The sequence below is a fragment of the Corvus moneduloides genome, chromosome 1 (genome assembly GCF_009650955.1).
Source record: "Corvus moneduloides isolate bCorMon1 chromosome 1, bCorMon1.pri, whole genome shotgun sequence".
In the NCBI taxonomy this organism is placed as follows: domain Eukaryota; kingdom Metazoa; phylum Chordata; class Aves; order Passeriformes; family Corvidae; genus Corvus; species Corvus moneduloides.
The window spans coordinates 62727316-62751621 of NC_045476.1; the positions used below are offsets into that span (position 1 = coordinate 62727316).

General features: G+C 39.1%; 1 protein-coding gene across 6 annotated transcripts in view; it reads right to left on the bottom strand.

Annotated features, from left to right (window-relative positions):
- CDK14 (cyclin dependent kinase 14) overlaps positions 1 to 24306 on the bottom strand; it is a 320374-nt gene that overhangs the window by 72086 nt on the left and 223982 nt on the right. For all 6 annotated transcript variants that reach the window (XM_032112533.1, XM_032112560.1, XM_032112568.1 and 3 more), the window contains one exon: positions 18048 to 18096. In XM_032112533.1, the coding sequence (XP_031968424.1) occupies positions 18048 to 18096 (49 nt within the window). The remainder of the gene's footprint in view (positions 1 to 18047; positions 18097 to 24306) is intronic.

Sequence of the window (24306 nt, forward strand, 5' to 3'; positions counted from 1 at the left end):
CTCAATATTCACGCTTCAGTTACTGTCACACTAATCACTGAGGAATAGTTACTAGCCATGACAGCATACATACTTTCAGAAAATGTGGTGTACAGCAGAATACAGAGAAACCTTTGGCAATGAGCATTAAATACTACATAGATATTGTTTTGAGAAATACTGGGAATATTTTTACACACCTACTCTGATGACATTTGTGAAACACACTGATTTTCAATTTAATCCCAAATGCTATACACAGCATCAGCTCAAGAAAAACAAACACCATATGAACCTGTCTCACTTGAAACTTATATGAATCTGACTAGACTTGAGCAGTTGTAAATCTCATTGGATTACAAGAATTTGATTTAATTTCAGAAAACAGGCTTAAATGTCTTTCTACTGCAGAGGAAGGTCAGTATTTGGTCAAGCAGAACATGACTAAGATCACTGAAGTTTGGTTTAAGCTCTGGAGAAAAAAAAAGTTTGGGGCATGTGCAGTGAACTTCTGAACTTGGAGTGATTTGCTTTTAAATGCAATGAAGAAGGCAGTTCAAATTCACATTAATAATTAAGACAAATGGGCATTAAAACAAATGGAGATAATATGCTGCCTATATGCTCCTAGCAGCACGAGGTAAATACTTCCCAAAGCAAAAATCATTTACTGTGCACATTTTCCATGTGAAGATACGATTCTTGCAGTGTATCATTAATTCATTTCTCGACTGGCATTTATGGCATGGCCTAGAGGAGTGAGGCACCTAATTCCCTTTGGAAATCTCAGCTGGTTCTTTATTCTAAGCAAACTCCTGCAACCTGAAGTGCTGAAAGACAAAACCACAGTTAACCTGAACAATCACAACATTTAGCAGAGTTTAAAGTTTAATGGTATGAAGAGAACTGACAAATTGGTGTAAAACAGGCGAGCCATATGGCAACCCTCATAGCTCATTTCACAGAGGATGCTCTGGTCCCCTCAACAACAGGGCTCCTGTACAGTCCCTGCGGTACCTCACCTCCCAGTGCACTGCCACAATGGCAGTATTCCCCATTTTCACCCACGTCTGCTTGAGGACAGCAATCTTTCCCCCTCATCCCAGGCTTTAGCCTCTCTTAAGTTCTGTACAAAACTGTACAACACCATGTCTCGTAGTTAACACTTCCTTTGAAAATTCATTGTCTTCTAACCAGCTGATACAGAAACGTCCTCATGTGCCTTGATAGTTTATACCTCTGAATATACACGTGATCCTAGTAGCAGCAGCTATGTGAAACACGAATCAGAGCAGGGCCTACCTGAGCAGCATTTCCCTTTTATGCACTCCAACAGCTGTTCTGTTGTTGCCACCATGCCGAGAACACCTACCGTCTTCAAAGCCCTGACGTGCCAGCTCCAGCGTGCAGGAGCCGCTTCCCTAACGTGCCTGGTGTGCCTCCACAGAGCTTTTGTAGAGTTTATTTAGCCATCAAGAAACCACCACAACAAGTGAATGCAAGTTTTGATGTGAGGCTTTTAGCTTTTGATACAGATGAAGGCATAAAGTGGTACCTCAAGACGAGAATCTAACAGAGCAAAGATGTTACCATTTTTTCAGTGTTTTACACAAAGGGTACTGAGGACTAAAACTGATGAACAAAGCGAGACAAAACCATTTGAAGGCTTACTGAAGCAGAGTTTTGCTTGTTGCTGATCAATCACAGAATACAGTATTTGCTCTACAGTACAATATAGAGGTACTTCAAGCCAAACTATACAATAAATGATACAATCAAGCAGAGCCCCTGTGACATCTCACTGTTTGGATTGCACCCCACACCTGCATGGGGATGCCAACAGCGGTCCTGGGTTGTGCAGATTCCTTAAAAAAGGCATGTCTCCAAACACCTGATGCCTCTCTTGCTCTTCCCAAATTGAGATGCTGGCAACAGTTTAGATTCAGAAACACTGAGCTCTCTACATATGCAGGGTGGGAAAATCCAGTCTCCAGGCTCCCTAGGCCATCACTTTAATTGTACTCTTCTAGCTCAGCACCTGAATAAAAGCACAACATCATGCTCTTGGATGAGCTAGGCTGGGACAAAGCCTGCACTAATGTGGCTATACTGCTCCCAGTGTCTGCACTTGCTCTGTGCTCCTGTTCAACACTGCACTCCACAGTCTTCAGACCATCATGATTTCCATGGTGATGTATGAAACCATCTCTTTGGAAATTTAAAAATTAGTTTGATCTTTAGTTTGATTAGTTTGACCTTTAACTATATTACCATATTACAGCATGAGCAGTCTTATTCACTGAAGTACTGAAAACGTGGTCAAAATATTTATTATTACAATAAAAGCCATGACAACCAATGATAAGTATTCACTGATATGGAACAGAGATAAAAATAACAGTGTCAGTGTTTGATTCCTTGGCATTGCTGTTAGTGTCGATGTAGCAGAGGTCAGTGCCCCATTTGGAAAGCTGTGAAGGTAAGTTCATTTAGTGCATTCCAGGAAGGTAATAAGAACCCTGGCCTGTCTGAACTAATTCTCACTTGACAGTTGCACAGATGCCGTGAGTTGGAAAACAGCCAAGGTGAATAGCACTTCATGAAAAAAGGTGAACGTAACAAATGACAGTTCTAACAATATACACAACTAGGTTTTCTATTTTAATTAATATAGATTTAGCCCTAGGTATATAATGGCATATACAGATTTTTAAAAGAAACTACTGACCCAGTAGGTAAACCAAAATTATAGTTGCAGCTCCTGAACTTCTCAGAACAGAGAATTAAGATGCTTAAACTGCTCGTGAGTCACATTAGGCTTCAGAGACTCATTTTGGTCACACCTAAGCTAGACAATGAAGTGATCCAACCTCACAAGGTGATTCACTTTTGACAACAGCCATTATGCTCAATTACAACTTGATCATTTGTATGTGTCATCACTGAATGCAACTCAAGATAAAAGCTTAGATATGAGTCTATTTCTCCCTGACTCTTTTGCACTAGATTTGATATGTTTTAGTGTCTGTTTCAGATGTATTACTGTATTTCTTCAACACAACCATGTTTGTGATATCCAGCTTAGAAGGTCTGCTTCACAAAGCAGAACATTAACACCATTACAGAACACACCACTTTTAAAAACTGAATTTGGTTGATGTGATGTTTAAAGGCTAAGCTTAAAGAGTCAATATACAGCAGATCTAAAAGTATCCTGAGTTTTCTTCTTCTGTATCCTGACAGGCACCCAGGGTAGCTCCTGCTCTGATGCCTCAGAATAAACATGCTGAGTTACAAAACCTTCCAAAGAAAGCAGGCACCAACTATTGACAGCTCTGGTCAGGAAGGTTGCTTATACTGTTCATTGACAATATTGCAGACATTTTTCCTACTCGTTCCTTCCACTTCTGACACAGAGTAAGGTTTACATTTGATGTTTGGCATCTTTTTGCCAGGATAACGTATGCTGGAGCATCAAATGAAGCAAGAAGAATGGAGTCTACATGGTAGACACTAAAGTGAAGAAAAGCTTATTTAAACAGCAATATAAAATATACGTCCAGTGATAACATACCCTAAGGTATTGAGAATGTGGTTTTCTATGGTATGATCACATAACTTCCTTAATTCCTAGGAATTCTGAGATTGTGATAGTCCATGCAACATGACTGCTGGGTACAGTGTTTGCTACTGTTTAAAATCAGAATTAACTCATTAAACTAAAAGAAGACTACCTTAAGTAATTCACATTATTTCACTCAGTTTTCAGCAGTTTCTCTTAGATACAGGTATTTCCCAGAAAAAGTATTTCCTAAGAAATTTTAATTAGAATGTGCATTACCATTTTGTCCCAGAAAGAATTTAGCAATTACTTCTTTTTGATTTTACATGCCACCACCAATCAACTATTTTAATTCTTTAAGGATCCCAATTAGGCCAGTATTAAAGATACTAATTATGGAAGACATAGGGCATTACTTACACCACAACAGACCACTACTGAATATGCCAGATTTAAGTTTACTGGAATACCTTTGTTAGCTGTAAGTGCAATTAATGAAGAAAAACAACACAGTGGTGACATCTAGTCAGAAGCTTTTGATTATTTTGAAATTCTTTAAAGGGCGTGAATCTTCTGATCAAGGTGAATGTTTTTTAAAGGCTGTCTTTGTGCACCTCAGCAAGTGGAACAGAATAACCTTGGAAAATAAACAGAGCCAAAAATAATTACTAACACCCCAATCATTTTATGAGCTATTATTTCACCAGAAAATGGAGAAAATATAACTTTAATCCTGAACAAAACTCTTCAAGGTTTATGTTCTCTATAAACCTTTCACTGAGAACTGAAAATATAAGTTAGTAATGCAATAAATGCCCTAACAAATATATCAGATTTTTCACTTAATGCTTTTTACAGGCTTAAACCAAACTGAGTGAAAGAAAATCACCTTTTACAGTCTGACTCTTAAAGGAAGAATGCCTTTCTGTTATGCTTTTTAAAATAAGGCATGGTGAATTTATATCAACTTCAGTGAATCTTGGGGCATGATAAAAGGAAGAAAATATAGCAGTGGAGTAAACATTCCATAGTATTCTTTCTTCACATACTTATTTCCTCACTGGCTGAACATAAGCCAAAAAAAAAAAAAAAAAAAAAAAAAAAAAGGAAGGAATAACCCCCCACCATAGAAATAGCTGAAATAAACCTTTGGCACACAATGCAGTCTGTGCTTTTCCTCATCCCACCCTCGACAACCTGAATTGCTTCTCTCCAAATAAATCCATGCAAAAGATATTCTGAAGAAAAAGAAACAAAAACAAACTCTGAATTTCAAATTTGTTAAGTGGGTGCACCCATTAGGGACGTAAACAAAGTCTTCCTTATTTTCCCTTATCCAGCTGTCTTTCTGGACCTATTGCCTTTAGAAAACAAACAAAACAAAGACAGAACTAAGTGCTAGTAAATAAACATTAATATTGCTCTATGAATCCCTGCCCTCTTGTCTGATATTTTATCATCTTGGGTTTGAGAAGTTTTAATTTCATTCTAATGTAAATAAGAACTGGTCTGTTTGCTCAGTACTTCGACAAGAATTTGCTACAAGGTTTGCAGCATGCAGGCAGTGCCCCGAGAAATGTGACCTTGCTTTAGTCAGTGAAGCCAAAGATCATTTATCACTGTTAACCTACAAATCTGTCTTGCTGGGGCCTCAGATCCATCAAGCACTTGGAAGCAGCTACTTGTCCTGTCCTCCCACTGCTATCTAAAACATTGGATGGGTCTGATCTTTTCTATTACTGTATACCTCTCAGCTAATAAAATATATTTTTGTGGATATGGAACTAACAGGAGTACTTTGTATTTATTTATACAGCTCATTAAAGGCAGATAGAGATTTGGAATGCCCCAAGCCTGGAAAGCTCAGGAAGACAGACCCCAGGCATATGCATGTATTTATGCAGATGAGTTGCCTGGCTGAACCCAATGAGACTGAGCAATTATGTAAAAGCAGGCATCCCGGTCCTTTTGCAACTATACTCCTAAGCTAAAACACAACAGGGAAATGATGCAGGACTAGTAAACTCTGAGAGGAGGAGACTGAAATGGTTGTAATGAGAGCATATGGGCAATATATTCAAGCTATGCAGTCAAGAATACTTTATTATGTATTATTATGACTGTATTTAGACAGACTTACATCACATAGGACTATCTGCAGCTCCCTGACCCTCAAGCATTTGGTTCACGTGATGTCAGGAGAGAGCACAGAATAGGACACCACATTCACACCAGCACTGCCTTGTAGAAAGTACCATTCCTTCTCCAGATCCACTCTCCCAATTCAGAACACCACTTTCTCTTTACATTAATGGAGACAGAAACTTTCTAAAGAGAACATTAGGTCCTCTTTGAGCAGGGAGAACCAGTCAGACTGAGAATCCAGTGACTGACACCAAAGGCAGTAATACTTGTTAAGAGACAAATATGCTTGTGTTAATGTATGAATTGACTTTGAACTTGAACAGGGGAAAAAAACCTAGGTTTCCTAGGCAGGGACCACCATGGGAGGAGAAAACAGTGAACTCTCTAGTATGCAGTTTGGAGAAAATGTAACATTATTTCCCACTGATTTTTTTAAAAGAGTGAAACCTTTCATATCCACACATACCTATATTGAAATGTCAGTTTATAAAGTTGTTTGAATTTAACACAAGCATTTATGCTTTTTTAACTATAAACATCTTGGAGGTGAATCAGCAAGTCACAAACTCCATCTATTTTAACTACCAATTACTGAAATATGTATATCTTCAGTGCCTGTACTTACATATGTGTGAGGATGCAGTGCTACCTGACACTCAGAAATTGGCTTGCAGTAGGGAAGAACTCAACCCTGAACTATTTTTGCAAATCCTATCCTGTCAAAGTATCATGAAAGAGAGACAGCTAAGCAGGGAGTTACTGCTATTTAGGCATAAATCAGCATAGGTGATTTAAGAACTAAAATCAAAATTGATATCTATAGTAGTGACCACTAAAGGTCAGATTTCCCAAAGAGCCAACTCTCACTTAAAATTGACTGCCAGCTGAGCTCAGGCGACTTCTAGCAACCCAAAAATGCAGGTGGATCTTCAAAAGATACTGCACACATGGAATTGTGGAATCCATGGAGCTCTGGTCATGTGTGCTGTCATTGAATTCGATGGGCAGGTAAATAAACATCTGGGTCTCATCTTATGGTGTTAAATGAACATCAAGCTTTTGCAAAAGCAGATATTTGAGGCAGACAAGTTCTAGCAGGTTCGAAACTGAGAACAAGAAGCCTGGAGTCAAGGACCACAAACAACTGATAAATTCACTATCTGGGCATAAACCCATCTGATTCCCAGAAAGGAAAGCGGGAGTCTGACTGAACTATCAAGGGGACAGGAGAAGTCTTAAATATGAGAAAGGGATCACTGACATAAAAATAGGGAGTAAGAGCTTTGTGAAGAAAGAGAAGAAGAGGCAAAATTTTGGAGGATTTTGAAAATACGGGGCTCAAAAATGAGGGAGTGAAAGAGCCAGTGTTGGGATGAGACTTAAACAATACAAAAAAAAAAAAAAATTGAATTTACTGGTTGCTTTTTTTATGATCTGAAGAAGGATGTTGATCAGGAGAGGACATGAGAAGTAGATTATGATAATCAAGATCAGAGTGACAAAGTTGGTTGGGGAAGACAAAAAAGTATCTTGGAAAAGCTGGAAAGAAAAAAAGGTAAAATGTATATATCATTCTGGATGCACAGGATAGGGATATTTCTTATTTTTCCTTTCCTAAGGCTTCAGGCCTAAGTGACAAAGAACACTGGCAGCACAGTGTGAGTAGGAAACTTCACTGGGAATATGCTCAGGTGTGCACAGGGAATGGTAAGAATCTCTCCATTGAAGCCTTATTGCTGAATTGAGCAGGGCTAGGGAAAGAGCCTGACTGCTCAACTATTGAGTGGCCAGATTACCCCTCGATTATCTGGCCCATGTCAACTAGCATGCTCCAAACTCACTCCTGGACACAGTCCAGGGAACAACTCGTGCCAGAGACCATTCCCAAAAGGCAGCAGGTATTATGCTCTTACAAGCAAGGTATGCTATATATTACACTAGAAAACATGATTCCTATGGTCTGCAACATGAGTCTTACTTTATTCCAGAAATTTTGATTTAAAAACCTAATGCTGAACAACCCCAAAATAATAACTGCACCTGCAGTTGCATGGGGACCACATAAAGCCCACAGGAGATGCATGCCCAAGTGTTACTTAGCACAGCTGTAGCCAAGGTCTGCCACATGGCCTCGGGGCCAGCATATAGTCCCTGGCTCTGCTTTAGTTTGCAGTACAGATGTGAGCTGTAGCTGACAGAAAAATGATATTCACAAAACACTATCTGTCAACATTTCAGGAAAATTCATGCCCTCATGGTTGCCGAATAAAGCTTGACTCAAGGGCACTGTAAGGATCAAATATGAAAGAAATAAAAGGAATGTAACAGTATTCTGCAAAAGTCATAATGCTGAAGGAAGGCCAATAATGATCCAGAGCATGATTTTTTTATGTCAGGGTGGTGAAATTAGTTTGAGGCACACTAACAGTATATAGTAATAAACAGAACTTTAAAACTACTATGAAATCTAACCAAAGAAGGCAATGCAAAAGTGATGGCCCATTCTTAACATTTAATGATGTTGGAGTGAAAAGCATAAATTTAACCTACTTTTACAAGATTTCCTTACCACAGACCACGGATATCCAAATATCCATACCACAGACATCCAAACGGGATCAATATTTTAAAACCATTCTGTATTCCCAAACAATAGGAACAAAAAAGCAAACAATACATTTATGAGAACGTGACAAAAGGAAAAATTTTACTTTTTCAATTTAAATTCTTCGCAGTAAGATTCTGAGTTTAGAAACCCAACATGAAAAATTAGATCCTTTTTTCAGTTGTATTTTCAGCCTCCTATTGCAGCAGTGATCATAAAACAAACACAGCTGGCATCTTTATTATTTTATTCACTGAAGGATTTAGCTGGACAAACATCACAAAGATGGTGGCTGTTTTCATTGAATTTATGATCAAATATGCTCCAGCGTAAGATCAACTCTGTTACATCAATTATTATGAGATGTGAATAATTTAACAGAAAGTTGTCTATTTGTAAATCAGATCTTACAGATAGAAATTCAGCTGAGGTAGCAGCCAGTGGATATACACTGTATTACAGAATTTAAAAGGATGCAGGCTTTTTGTGAATCACATTTAGTGATAAACATTGTCATTTACATTTTGCTATCTAGTGAGCTGCCAATTCAGGTAAACAATTTCAAAATTTTATTTTAAACTTTAATAAAATTAATCTTTATCAGAGGAGAACTTTACTGATGCTTTTCAAAATTATGGAATATATTTCCTATAAAGGCTTAATTAAAAACAGTAGACAAACTACGATCATCACCATATTTTGAGGTTTTTTTCCATAGATTTTCGCCAGAGTCTGTTGTTCAGCTGAATGCCAGGAGAGTTATAATAATTTTAACACAGAATGTGTGCCTTAGGATATGGGATTGACTCAATGCCTGAAAGAGAAAGGTCAGTTCCCTTTGGAACCACTTGCCTCTTTGCCCTCCAGCAATGACAGGTGCACCAGCCCTGTGCTGAGGCTCGTTATTCACAGTGTGTTGCTGCAGATACATAATCTAACCTCTCTGTTTTAATGCATCAACAGGGTGAGAGTCTCCCATCTTCCCATTTTGACATGGGTCAAGCAGGCATTGAACATATATACATAATGACCTGCTTGCAACCAGCATCTTTCACAAATTCTCAAACAATAACTTAAAACTTTCTTAGCCAGGTCATTTAAAGAAATCACTAAATTTGTGTACTAAACTGGCTAGCAAATAAAGTTATGCAAAAAATCAGTTTTCACCAGTCTCCTACAATGATGTGTGCTTCTGCATCACTAATTAAAAAAAAAAAAAAGAAGAAAACCTTAATCAAAAAGCAAAAATTCTCGTTTCTGTGTACTATATGGCAGGCAAGACATCAGAAATCTGAAGGCAGAGACATGAAGCAACACAACCAAAAATGCAGGAAAGGAAGTGATTAAGATTTTCTTGAATGAATTCTGAGAGACAGTACCAGGAGATGCTCATGAATGGCAATACCTGAATACCTGTGATCTTACCAGGGAAAAGGCAGTGGTCAAAATTACAATAAAACCCCCACATGAGATCCTCATAAAAGTCAGTAAAATAAGTATTTGCCTAAGGCAAAGATAATTTACAATGTCGTATCACTGCAGAAATCTTAACTATTGTCATAAGTCTCTGGCTGGCAATGGAGACAAACAGCATGAGTTTTGAGATTGGCTTAAGCCATCTACAGTGGTGACAAAACCCAGGAACATTATTCATATTTTTATTCTTATTGCCTGTCTGCACCATCTCTCAAAATTATCTACATTTCTGAGACCCTAAGATGAGAATCAAAGGAACTGTTCAGTTGAAGAAAAATGATCTGTAATACAGAACAAGCAGCAGAGGATAATATCAAGCCACATAAGCCAAGAGCAGTTGCTTAGCAGTAAGCACTTTTGAATGCCAACCCAGTTCTCAAGTTGCCTATCATTTTCACTTGGAAGAATCTTGCCTTTAATGGCTACGTACAAATACTGAGAGAGCCAGCAGTAAGGTCTACTTCATTTATATCACTGCCTTCACAGTATGTCTTCAATTCCTTAGAAAAATATTTTTTAAACACATCTCAGAGACTCAATTTTGTCAGCAATGTCATTATCTGGAGAAGAATTTCAGCAGATAAGCCAACAGTACAGAACTCAAGCAAGAGGGTAGAATTCAGAATGTGAGGATATAATGATGCCTGGTGCCTCTGATCAGAAAGTATTAGACTTCAAACCAAGAAATGAACACAGACACTATGGCAACGTATGAGTAACAGACTACCAAAAACATAATTCTGAGAAATTAATGAAACATTGGCATGTAGAAATGCATAAGGAGAAAGAACAGCTGAAGAGTTGATCAGAAAGTACTCAAAAACGTCAAGGAAGAACATCTATTGAAAAAAAAAATCATACCTGGAAACACCAAATAAACATGTCTATCTGATATACGTCTCAATATCCTAAGGAATTCTTAGGGAATTAGTGAGGATAGCAAACAAATGTAAGGCACCTTTTAAAAGTCTTTCCAGGAATTCTATACAAGAATAGCTAGTTCTCTTTCCTCATTTCTCTTCATAGGCTTATTACTGTAGATATGTTACTGTAATAATACCTAATTTTGCTCTGCATTCTACAGTATGGTACTAGACTTAAAAAAATATAAATATAAGCCCATATTTTCTTTCTGGTATTCAAATAAGAGAATCTTGGCAAATGTTTGTTGGACATTGACACAGGAAAACACAAAGAAGGGAAATACAGACAACAGAAACGAAAGACAATATGGAAGCAAAATTAGATTTCAGCAGAAATAAGACAGAATGGCAATCAAAAGAAGAGGTGACTAATGAATAAGACACCAGATAATTTTTTTTTCTTAAGTGGACTTAATAATTGGTGGAACAAAACAACAAAAGATAACATTTGCTGCAATTTCTATTAAAAAATCTTGCTCTGTGGACAAGCTCCAAAGAGCTTGGATGTGATACACTATCTCATAGACTGAAAACTGGCAGACAGACTATAAGCAAAGGGTAATGATGAGTGGCAATACGCTGAGTTGGAAGGGAAGTGTCCAGCTGTGTGCCAGAGGGATTAGCGTTAGTCACAGTTTTATTTAACATCTTTATTAATGACCTGGACTAAGGGATACCCTGCATACCGAATCAACCCTTAGATGACACTAAATGCTGAAATCACCACAAAAGACGAAGACATTAGTACAAAGAAACTAACAGTAGTGGGATATGTGGGCAGAAAATCTAAAAACAAGATAGGGCATAGAACACTACAAACAATTATTTCCACAGAAAAATAACCCCAAATATGGATAGGCCCAGAGTTAATAATGCCAACAAACTCTAGTCCAATGCCAGATACTGAATTAAATGTTGCCGAAAACAATAAAGAACATCCATGCACGTTGGGGTGGTATTTTCACTGCTGTCATGGATGGGAAAGGTACAGAGCAGTAACAATGTAATTTTAGTAGTGAAGCAGGATAGAGTTATTAGTACACTGAAACAAAAATGACAAAAGCTTTTGTGGTTCAGTTTAGGAAGCTTATTAGTATTTTTAACTGGGACAAGAGGATGCAACACAATACCTAAAGCTTAGCAACACAAAAGAGGGGGAATTTAGAATAAAGCAAAAATAAATTGACCGTCAGGATAAACATTGTATCAATGAGGTTACTTAGGAACCGTCTTCCCCCGAAGTTTTAAAAGGTATAACATTTTTACACTGTGGTTGCTCCAGTTTGAAAGAGAGAGTGGAATATAAATGAGAAAGGATTTTTCAGCTTGGCGAGAGGATAAATGGAGCAATTGCAGAGATCTTTCTCAGCGCTTGGCTTCAATCAGCGTTTTGTAATTCCGTACCACAATCCCCGCAGCGCGCGTGGGCTCAGCCCCGCCGCCTGCAGCTCAGCCCCGCGCGGTGCTACGCGCACAGAAAACAGCGCTAAGTGGGCACAAGAAAAGGCGCTTAAGTGCCAACAAGCAGCTTCCACCACGCTGAAATTAATTGAATAAACCCCACTAAGCAGCGAAATAAACAACAAAAGGCGCTGCTGGGCCGCCCTCGCGCCCGCCCGCGCGGCGCTGGCGGCTCCGAGCGCCCCCTGGCGCGGGCAGCGAGGCACTGCAGCGGCGGGAGCGGCACGGGGGGAACGGGGGCACGGGGGACACGGGGGACACGGGGGACACGGGGGGGAATGGGGGCACGGAGGGCACGGGGGGGAACGGGGGACACGGGGGGAACGGGGGACACGGGGGGAACGGGGGGAACGGGGGACACGGGGGCACGGGGGGAACGGGGGCACGGGGGGGAATGGGGGACACGGGGGGAAAGGGGGGCACGGAGGGCACGGGGGGGAACGGGGGACACGGGGGGGAACGGGGGACACGGGGGACACGGGGGGGAACGGGGGACACGGGGGACACGGGGGACACGGGGGGGAATGGGGGCACGGAGGGCACGGGGGGGAACGGGGGACACGGGGGGAACGGGGGACACGGGGGCACGGGGGACACGGGGGCACGGGGGGAACGGGGGCACGGGGGGGAATGGGGGACACGGGGGGAAAGGGGGGCACGGAGGGCACGGGGGGGAACGGGGGACACGGGGGGAAAGGGGGGCACGGAGGGCCGGGAGGGCACGGGGGGCACGGAGGGCGGGGGCTGCGCACGCCGCGTTCTGCCGCAGGGGTCGTCTTGACACGTCCCGAGGCCCCTCGGGCAACCGGCTAGTTATGGGAAATAGGGAAAACCCGGAAAATACGAAATGTTTCTTGTTTCCAGTGCAGCAGTATCATTGCAAACCTTCGGGAGGCAGAGGCATATATAGGCCTCTACATTACAAATACTTCTAAAAAGTATTTTCATTTTGTGTTCAGTTTCCACCCCTGCTCCCCCAGCATGATCCGTGGTCGCTCGTGGCCCTAGCACCCCAGCGATGTGCTCACAGTGCACACGGAACACACAGCCAGCCCACCTCTGCTCGGTACTGCCCGAAATCCTTATTGGTTCTTGGGTTTGTCCATCAGAAAGGTTTCCAAAACGACAACACTAAAGCTTTTGTTTCTGTTGTGCTGAAGAGCTTGAGTTTTCCTTCAGTGGTACTACAGACCATGTTACAATGAGCAATGCTGGTGTAGGGACGGGAGGTGAAGAGATAAATGTGACAATTAGAAGAGTGCTTTTTCTTTAATCAAAACCCGACTAAGGCAAAGATTTTCTGAAAAACCCAAACAACAGAATCCCAAACCAAAAATGATTCCCAAGTCTCAGATCTAAGCAATTCCATAGTCTGTGCCATGCTTGAAACAAAATACAGACTCAAGCTACGTGGACTTGTCTCCTTTCACTTTGCTTTCTTCTGGAAGTTTTCACTGAATAACAATCCCAAAATAGGTCAGTCCATCCTGGAATGCAACTTTTAAACACCCTGGCCTCAGAAAGGGAGGTCTCAAGTACAGAGGCCATCTTGTTAAAGGAAGAAATCCTCAGCAGTGGGACTGGCTGTGAGAATAAAGTGTTATTTATATAATAAATACAGCCATTCTGGGGAATTACGAAGTAGTAGTCCTATTTATGCAGAGTAGAATTTGTTTTCAACTGCACCTTTTCTTTCCAACCTAATTTCGCACAATACAGCCCATTATGGCAGAAGGATCTGAAAAAGCTTTTTATATCCTACCAAATATACACAAAGATAATTAGTTCTCTTTTGTTATTCTTCTGTAAGGGTTTATTATTGTGGAGAAGCTTTTGCAAATTGAAAGCGGTTGCATTGCATTCTGAAGGCAGAGCTGTTCTTGGTTTTTATTGTGTAGAGATAATTGAACAGAAAAGTTCAGGAAAAAAGGTGAAAATATAATTCATTATGAACTCTATAGGAAGATCAGATTACCACATCTTAGTTCTTTTTAGACCAGTATTTTATAATTGCATTCCACAGTATGTTATGTCATGCTATGTAGGTGAAACTTCGCACTAGAAGCAAACATCAATGCAAGTTTTGTTTCTTAACTTTATAAGCATTACTACAAAATCTATAGATTCTATCTTACCTAGTAAATACTCTCTTTAGGTAGTTTGACAACCAGTGAAGAAATTCAGTGCTGAAGTCTCCAAAGAACTTAATCCACTGTAAGTGGAAGTTATATTATTCCCCTCAAACACTTCCCAAAAGTAGCCTCTAATGTTAAACAATTCTATTTTAAGAGTTTTAGGGATCCGACTTATATAATGATCCTGCTGGGTTTCACTTTGTAATTGCTGTTAAATTCCATGCTTTTAATTAATTTGCAGTTAGACCAGGAATTAAAGAGCAATTGACTTGTATCCAATATTGTTCCATTGTCTTGCTCTGCCTTTAAAATCATCTCATGGAAGCTGATGTTGGTCAGGTGCAATTATTTTGCCCTCAAAATACTACCTGTGACTTTTTGGAAGGTTTGGGGTTGGAGTTTTCTGCATCTCTTCCTTCTGCCTTACAGGCATGAAGCTGTCTCTGTAGATATTGGAAGAGTATTATTCTTCCTTCTGCTAAGCTTCCCTTACATAAATTGCATTACAATGTACATTTTGAGGTAAAAGCCTCTTTGAAGGCTTCTGAACCCATATTCTCACCCTTACATGCCATGACCTCAAGACATAAATATAAACAAGTTAAAGGATCAGCCTGTGCCTGAGAGATGAAACAGGAGATAGTGAAACTTCATTGTGTTTAGAAAATTAAAGGTGTTCTCTTCCAATCTGGGAGCATGAAGTTCAATGTCACTGTTGTACAGTTTCTGTGTAAAAATTTGTTATTTTTTTTTGTAACGCAATTCCTCCCCTATAAAATGCAGTAATGGGACTTCACCTCAAGAGATGTTTAAGCTTACATGTAAATCCTTACAAGACCATAAACACTGCTCTTTAAGGAATATCTTTCAAGGCTACTAAGATGCTGAGAGGAAGTAGATCTGTACCAAAACCAATGCATATTTAAAAACAAAAGGCTATACATTTTCTCCCCATCTCAGGTATCATGTTCATTGCCCTTAAAACAATTATGTATGTGACATATTTTGTGTCACCAAAAATCTTCCACAAATTAAATCAGGAAGTTAAAAAGGTTTTTTAATTTAAGACTGGAGATTGCTGCTTTTTGAAACATGATAAGAAAGAAAGAAAATTTGTAGAATGAATCAGTCTATCCATGTGTTAAGTTTTACAGCTGGATTATAAACCCCTGGGAATATGATGTCTGTAATGGAAATGTTTATACATCCTTAACTACAGCTGTGCAAGCAAACAGCACTCTAATACAGCACACAGATAAAGATTTACACTGGAAAAAGAGAAAGCCCTTTACGTTTCAAATGTAAATGATACATAATTTTGAGGCACTGAATATTTCCTATTATAGTAGAAATACACACATGAAGCACTGAACTCTATGTATTGTCATTGCTTTCAGTCTTTCAATCCATTTATGCTGAAAAATTGCAAATCCTTTGTGCACAGAGCATTGAAAATGTATAAATATTTTTGAAGAGGTTTCATAGAATTTAAAAAGCTCTGGTCTTATTTGAGTCAGCCTGTGATGTGATCAGAACTTGTGTCAATTATGAAATCTCAGAGACTGAGGCTGTTTTAAGCAAACTGGGTTTTGTTCTTTTTTTGTGTGTTTTATGAAAAGAGAAATTTCATGCAATGGTCTCGAAGGAAATACAAGATAGCAACTTTTTCAAATTCAAACCAATTATTGTACTTATTAATACATAACTGCTGTATTTTAATAGTCTAACTGCTGTTAAAATACAGAAAAAAAACTTCAGTCCAGGCCTGCAGGATGGATGGAATAGCATGCCAGTATCTATTCACATTACTTAGGCAAATATATGCCTCCAAGCAAACATATTCAAATCAATATTAGTTTCCTTGTCCTTCTTTCCCAATCCAGATCTAATTGCCTATGTTGTAATATAATTGCTTCTTCCAAGCTTTTGGATTCCATTAACTATTTTTAAAGAAAAAAATCAATTTGCAATTTTTTTGATTGTAAAAGGACAGAATACAGACAATTATAGTGACTTAATTTTTAAAAGGAAAGCGGTGACTTTCAGGAAATTGAATTGTATTCCAAGCAGTAAGATTGAGGTAGAGTCAAATATTTTAAGAGGCAAGGATCACAATTGGCAAAATAGTCTGAGATGTTTACAAAAGAGATATTTACAGAAAGATATTTATAAGTGGCGCTAATCTTCCTGTTGTTCCCTCTGCAGTAAACAGGAGATGGACTCATCCATGAAAGCCACCAAATTAGGCTCCTAGATTGAACTGGACAAGCCAGGAACTTTTCTAAAAGCTGTTGAAAGTCAGTTAATGCAGGCTGGTGACACAACCTTTGTGGAGGCCTGAACTGGTGCCTGCTTTATTTCTCATTGCAGGAATGGGGAAGTTACTGCTAACCAAGGAGGACCCAGAAGTACTGCAAAGTGAGCTACAGGGTCATGGAAGATGCCTGGCACTATAGAAGTACAGGTTTTGACTCAAAGGACAACTAACACCTAATTTTAACAACAATCCTGCTACATTAAGAGATTCCTCCTTCAGTGAACCACAATTTCAAAAGCTGTTGGCTTGGTTTTTTAATGAAAACGCTGGACCAAATGGGTTTGGGGAGGAGCAGATAGAGAAAAAGGTAGTAGAACAGCGAAGTGAATATAAACCTAATCACATTTTTGAAAAGTGACCATGCTATGGATTTTGCTGTTGTAGACACACTTCATTGCTAATAAATTAAGATATTGAAAAAGCATTTGGATTTCTACTCTATCAATAACTTTCTTCCGTTACAACAAGGAAGTTTCTTCACCAAAACATTTTGTATCTTCAATTTCAGTGGTGAACTTGGAGATGTTACAGTCTCCTGCTGGTTTATCTCTTGAACTCCCTGGTAAACTCCCAACAAGACAGCCAGTTAGTAGCAAAAATAAAATTTTGAATTAGTACCAGAAAGAAAACAACAATGCTGGTGCAGCAAAGGCTTAGCCTTGTTGCAAAATTTTTGGTCAAAAGAGAGTGGAGAAAAATTCTAACAGTTTTTCTGGCAAGACAAGTTATTGACATAGCTGCAATCATCCAGCTCAAACTCTGTATGCTTTCTTCAAAATATAAAAGCTATTAATTGCTCAAGACAGTGCAGTCCAAATATCCTGTCTACAAAGATTCTACATGTGTTGAGAAATCTTCTAGCAAACTTTACACAGATGATTACTTAGAATAATGCCAGTAATGTGGTATTCAATCTGAATACTCATCAGGTAACCTTTCTGGACTTGAGCATAATACTTTTATATCAATGTCCATCTGATGTAAATGTGAACAAATTCAGGAAACATTGAAAGATAAAAAAAAAAAAAGGTGTGGTGAATTTACATTGACTTTTTTCATTCATGATAATTAAGATTACAACAGTATGGTCAGCAGCTCACAGCAATGACCTGGCAACAGGCAATGATTATGTAGAAACAACACTCAACAGTGGATTAGAAACATATTATTTAAAAGTTTCCTAATTTTTATAGATGAACAGAGAAAACAAGATTCAAAACTGATGGCCCAAAGCAATAACACTGCATTCCTCCATGAGCTCAATACACTTGCCAACTAACACCCCCAAGAAGAAAACACAATGCTATGCAGTTTCTTCCTATTTACAAGTAACTGGCAATTCAAGTCTGGCTTATTTGAAAAGAATAGAGCCATTCTAAGTTTGATATGATAACTTCAGCATACCCTTGAAGAGTCAAAAGTGCAATTAAAAAAAAATACTTACTTATTCCATGCTTGTCTAAGATTTTTAGGGCCATACTGTGTAAACCGTTCTGTAAGAAAAAGAGGTATATTCAGTTACTTCACTACACCCAGGATTTATTTTTTTTAAATATTTCTTTACTGTCAATTTTCAAAATTTCATCATTTCTATGTATCTCCTGCAGCTCAAGTCCTAAGACAAGGAAAGAAAACTAACCTACAAGCAATTGCCATATAAACAGAGGGAAAGACAAAACAAAACACCAAAACCAAAAAAAGCCCCCAAATTGTTAAACCAAATCAAACCAAATCAGCATGACCTAAAGCTCATTTACTGTGGCATCACCAGAAATGGAAAGTTTTACAATTATTTCTAAAGCAGTTTTTGACTGCTAGGGGAAAAAAAGAAGCCTGAAATCTAGTAATTTTTTATTCTTCATGATAAATACAATTCTCTACAGCCTCACTGTGATATTTTTATGCTTCTCAGGAAGCATAAGAGTAAGTGTGGGTCTCTGTGACATGATGGCCACATAAGAGTCTATTTTCTAAAAACTACAGATAAATAATGAGCAGAAGTAACAAGTGCAATGACAGCTTATTTACTCAAACATTAAGTTCTTCAGTTCAGATAGAACTACTTTCCCCCTCATATCGAAGAATATGCTTGACCTGCAGTAGGACTCTAGTTGAAAAAGGAAGATGCTATGTAAGCTGCTGCAGAAATGAAGGGCCAGTCCTTCATTAGCCTTTTGAACAGGAGCTAAGTGTGTCCCAGGTACCAACAAACGCAGTTCAGCTGGAGAATACAATATTTTCCATGGGGACTTGTTGCACAGAAATCCTGCCATGTAGACTGGTACACACCATGGCCAACTACCCTAAAGTGATTGCATTAGTTGCTGTGAAGAAGTTCTGAACTTACAAAATACTCCATAAAATCTAAAAAAAAAAAAAAAAAAATTGCTTCCTCTCCACTCATGTGCATGACATTTAACAGACCCACTGCACAGTCACAATAGTAATTTTTATATATATGCACACAGATATGCATGCATCTCACTGTAGAAAACAGCTGTAAATGTAACTTTGAAAGAGTTGTGTTCAAATTCCTGTATTTGTACACTTGCTTGTATCATTTCTAAAGCTGTCATGTATACTTCATACACAGTCAGTTCTAAAGATGCCAAAACCAAGGCAGAAGCAAAATCCTAGCATCAATGTGGATGCTTTGATTTTCTTTCTTATACTTTTTTCCCCCCCCCTTTAACTAAAAAGACAAATGCAGAAGCTTCAAATCTCATTGACTTCACTACTGGAAGTTACTCATAATCAGTAGACCTGCAAACTGTGTCTGCAGGCCACTTCACATTTACAAGCTTTGTTGCTTTAACCATACTGTTGCAGTTAAAAAAATGAGATCACTCCCTTTTACATATGTGTGCCAAGTGTACTGGAAACTGGAAGCTACATGACTACAACCCTTCAATTTTAGTTTGCAAATGGGAATTAAAAATATGTATGCTAACAGATACCCATTAAAACAGAAAAAAAAAAATAAAGACTTTCTATACTCTTTAAGTAAATTGTCCAACCATAACACTGTCAATTCATTTATGACAAAGGACTGAAAAACAAAATGCAGCTAGGCAGTGCTGTGTAGCAACATGTCTGAGATACACATGGGAGTTCAGCTAATAAACTTCAAATTTGGACATTAATCTATTTTGGTGCAGAAAAATCTGGGTGGAAAGAGAATTGAACCAACTTGAAGCATTGCTGAAAAGGTAACCTAGATCTAGAGAGAGACAGATTTTGATTTTCACTGTCATTCTGCAATATGTTTTGGTCAGATACTGAGCTGGCTCAAACTGGCACAGCAACACTGACTTCAACAGAGCTACATCCACTTAAAACATTTGAGAAGTATCACATACAAAATATTTTCTTAACCAGACTATCAGATGTTTACTTTAATCAATTTAAGCTATTTTTACTGTGGGAGGAAAGCCCCAGAGTCATCCACTTGGCCAAATTGCCTTAAAGCTTTAATGCCCAAAGATCTGTTCCAGTTCTGCAAAAAACCTGAAAAACTATTGCTATGCCAGATGAATTTTTACTGAAAAAATGATAAACTGGAACCAGTTATGTCAATGCTGCTGTAAGGGACACACATGAGCAGAACAAACTTCTCAAAGGTATCTTCCTTTGCCGTCTATGGTTCCAGTCTAAACATCTTTTTAAGTAAGTACCTTATACATCATATTTATCAGGCAGGGAGAGGGAAAATTGGGGGGAAGGCATGGAGAGGACAAAACCCTGTCTATAGAGAGGCAAATGTTAGTCCATGGTCCTTAATTTCAAACTCTATGGAATATGCTGTGTGACTGCAAACCATGCTTCTCCTAACTATTGGTATCAACTCTTTCCTCTCTACTCCAAGCAGATTAGAGGCTCCTCAATTTACATGCTTTATACAGAAAGAAACCACACATTGATAAAATACAGCTCACATTTTTCTACATAATTTTATGGTCATGGCTCCAACCAGAGTCTTACTAACTTTCATGGACAAGGTAATTAGATGTGACTATTTTGTTAATTAAGCCCAGCCTCATGTACATACCAGCTCATAATATTTTCCTGAATTCGTCCTTTAGAGAATAAGGAAGCAGTGAAACCAGCTGATTTTGATTTCAGAGTTGCCGGAACAGAGAAGCTACAATAATCTTGTCCTTGAGCTCCTCCACCATGGTGCAGTTTCTCAAGTCCTAAACTGTGAAACCACAATATTACATACCTAAAACCACCAAACTTGTAGTCCCAACATAGGCAAAAAGAGAGGTAACTTAACCTCCCAGCTTTTATATGAGCATCTCCTGCTTGTGTCCAATTAATCACAAAACCGGAATTCAGTTTCACAATTACATCCCCAAGTTTGCTTCTGAGTCACTTTCAGAATGAATGACTGTCACACACCTGTGTCGGCGATTGAACCTCGGACTCAGACTGGCAGGGAATCTGAATTGTTTATTCAAAGGAGTGAGTTGGTTTTATACACTTTCCTAAGGCACAGTATTTCCTTATATGGCGTGACCTATCCCATGTTGCCACATCAGCAACACACTTCCTTCTATGGGGTGATCACTCACTGTTCACTCATCTGTCAGCTCCTGGCAGGCTCCTCTTGGTAGGGGTCTGCTGTGTGACACCTTCTCCCCCCAGGGTCCCGTGGAGACAAGCCTCTGTGTGCTGCCATGTGCTCCTTTGTTCTGCCATGTGCCTTGGCAGGCAGGTTTTACAGCTCACAACCCAATTCTACCTTATAATTCCCCATACACCTGTATGAATGCCTCTGTCCTTTACTGCTCGATGGACATAACAAAACCAAATCTAAAGCTATACGTATCTGACTGTGACCAACTGCACAAAATTACATTTTATTGAATCAGGGGGAGGGCGGGAAAAGCACAAGTTAAATGATTTGCTAAAAAGCTGTTAAAAACAATGCACACAGCTTGCTCAACACTTACTGTGCCTACCAAAGCAGGATGAGAAGATAGAAGACTATTGATAAAGGGAAAGAATCTTGACCAAAGATCCTGTTTTTGAACCTAAAACTAACCTAAACCAGCCTTGAAGTTTGGACTTGGGCCAGGGACACAAAGAGCATGTGAAGGGAAGCAAGGTGAAAAGTTCAGAAGGAAGAAGACTCTTTACTTCATCTGAGGAAGACCCCTACTTCATCCCAGAGACCCCTGCCCACTACCACCAGACGACACTGCGCAAGCACAACGCGGATGTCAATGACTTTTGGGCTCCCTGTAATACGAAGCGAAGCTAGGCAGGGCCAGGCAATGAATATGTATAGGCGTGTTGGGAACCTTAATGAATATGGAACTTGTAACCCGATATACACCAAGCTGAATGCAGCTGTCGGCACGCATGGCTTTGGAGGAATTATCCCCTATGCGTCCCAGTGCTGGAATAAACATACCTACTTCACTACTTATTCCAGTAGTGGAGTCTTTTCCGTATATCATTATGATACTTTCAAGCATATAGCTTTGGTATTTGTTTTTCAGAAGCTCCCACTGATTTGTTCATAAAGAACAGTAATATAAGGCTGTATATGAGATAAAGAAATCTTTGCCTGACATGCTTAGAGGCAGCAGTACTGGCAATCCGAATCTCAGTCCAACCTTGTGGAAGAAACCCTGTGAAGCAAAAGCTTAGCACCTCTCCCTCAGAACTGAAAAGCAACCATGCACATGTGAGGATTTCATGCAGACACTCACATGATCACCCACCCACACAGCCATCCTCCAGCACATGCAAACCACTCTCACGAACACAAGGTGCACCATCTTGCTGAGGCAGCGGCTCACTCTCATCAGGCTGAGATTAAAGAAACATGAATAACTGTATGTTTACAGAGCAGGATTTGATCTCAGATGTATTTTGAATTTTTATAGTTCAAATTGCAGGTATATATACTAGAGTTCAAATATTTTTAGATTATTATTGTTATATGTCTTTATTTTGAATAAAAACTCTGAAAGACCAACACAGTAAGCATATCTGAAATTTAAAGTAAAAAGTGTGATTTTAATTTCCTTTGTGCAAACACTTCAACATTTGCAAATCTTTCAGGAACAAATTCACGAAACAAAATTTGATCATCTGCATTTTTATCCCAAATATGCAGTCATAAGTCTCACTAGCATCTATGTCTTACTGTTACAGAGCTGGCTTTTCCCATGGATGCTGTATTTCACCTAGTGAAAGGTGAATTTTTGCTTATGTGAAACAAAAGAAGGAAGAGATTTTTAGTTTTGTTAAATCCCACAGCACCTTAGAGTGTTTACCATTTGCTTCTTAGAAGGCCAAGTTAGCCAAATCTTGACTAAGTGGCATGTCCATAATCAAATGCAGTGTGAAGAGATGCCTGTATAGGACTTCATAAATAAGAGCTAGCCTATAGTGTTCATATTTGTTACTGGAAAGGTGTAGCAAGATCTTCCTGTAGCATAATTTTTATTCTCAGAATGTCCCAAGAGTATCCAAAAAGACTAGGCTACCATGTCACTTCCACACCCTCAGAAGCCCAGCCTCAGAACCAAGACTCACTATTCTGCTGGGCATTACACATAGCCCGCTCAGAGATGGGGAGTGGAGCAGTTACTCAAACGTTCTTCTGGCAGTACAAGGATCTGAGCTGCTCTTTGCTTCCGACCTTACAGCACAGCTTAATCAATGCCTCATTTGCCAAGGAAGTTTTTAGGACTCTGCCCCACAAACAGCAGCATCAACAAGGCTATTGGAATAACAACTGCAAAATGGAACCAGAGGAAGAGAGGAAGGAAATTTCTTGAGCTAGTCGATTTCACAAACTGGATGCATCAAAAAAATTATGTTCTTAAAACAACTGCTGCCAAATCCTAGCCAGTTTGAAGGCCTAGGGAAAAAAGGAAAAAGCCTGGCCAGAAAGCTCATCCATTACACTCAGCAGTATTAAGTGGTCTTAGAAACAACAGTATTTCTTTTTCTTTCTTTCTTTCTTTCTCTTTCTCTCTTTTTCCTTTCCTTTCCTTTCCTTTCCTTTCCTTTCCTTTCCTTTCCTTTCCTTTCCTTTCCTTTCCTTTCCTTTCCTTTCCTTTCCTTTCCTTTCCTTTCCTTTCCTTTCCTTTCCTTTCCTTTCCTTTCCTTTCCTTTCCTTTCCTTTCCTTTCCTTTCCTTTCCTTTCCTTTCCTTTCCTTTCCTTTCCTTTCCTTTCCTTTCCTTTCCTTTCCTTTCCTTTCTTTTTTTTTTTCTCTTTTCTTTCTTTTTTTTTCTTTTTTCCTTTAGACAGCCACTCTACAGCAACACTGCTATATATGCATACACACTTGTGTGCCCACACATATACCTACATGTTCTGCACTGCAAACATCATTATCTGCCTGATAAACATGCTCCATCTGACAGCCCTGCATCAAGGGCAGGTTCAAACAGAAGCGAGTTTCAGCAGAACTCACTAGTGAGCTTATTAGCAGACCACTGCAGGAATACTGGTCTGCTGTGAGAATTGAAAAAATAAGCACTTGCATTTTAAGTGACATAAAACAAGATGAGGGATCTTTCCTCTTTTATCAGTCAGAAAAACACATGAACTGTTATACCTTTGCCACGTTTGCTTTGAAAGGACCTAAGATAGGCAAGAAAAGCTACAGAAGGAATTAGAGGCAGAATACATTTTGATTTTTAGCTTTTTAACAGTATTGATAATCAGCTTCTAGTCT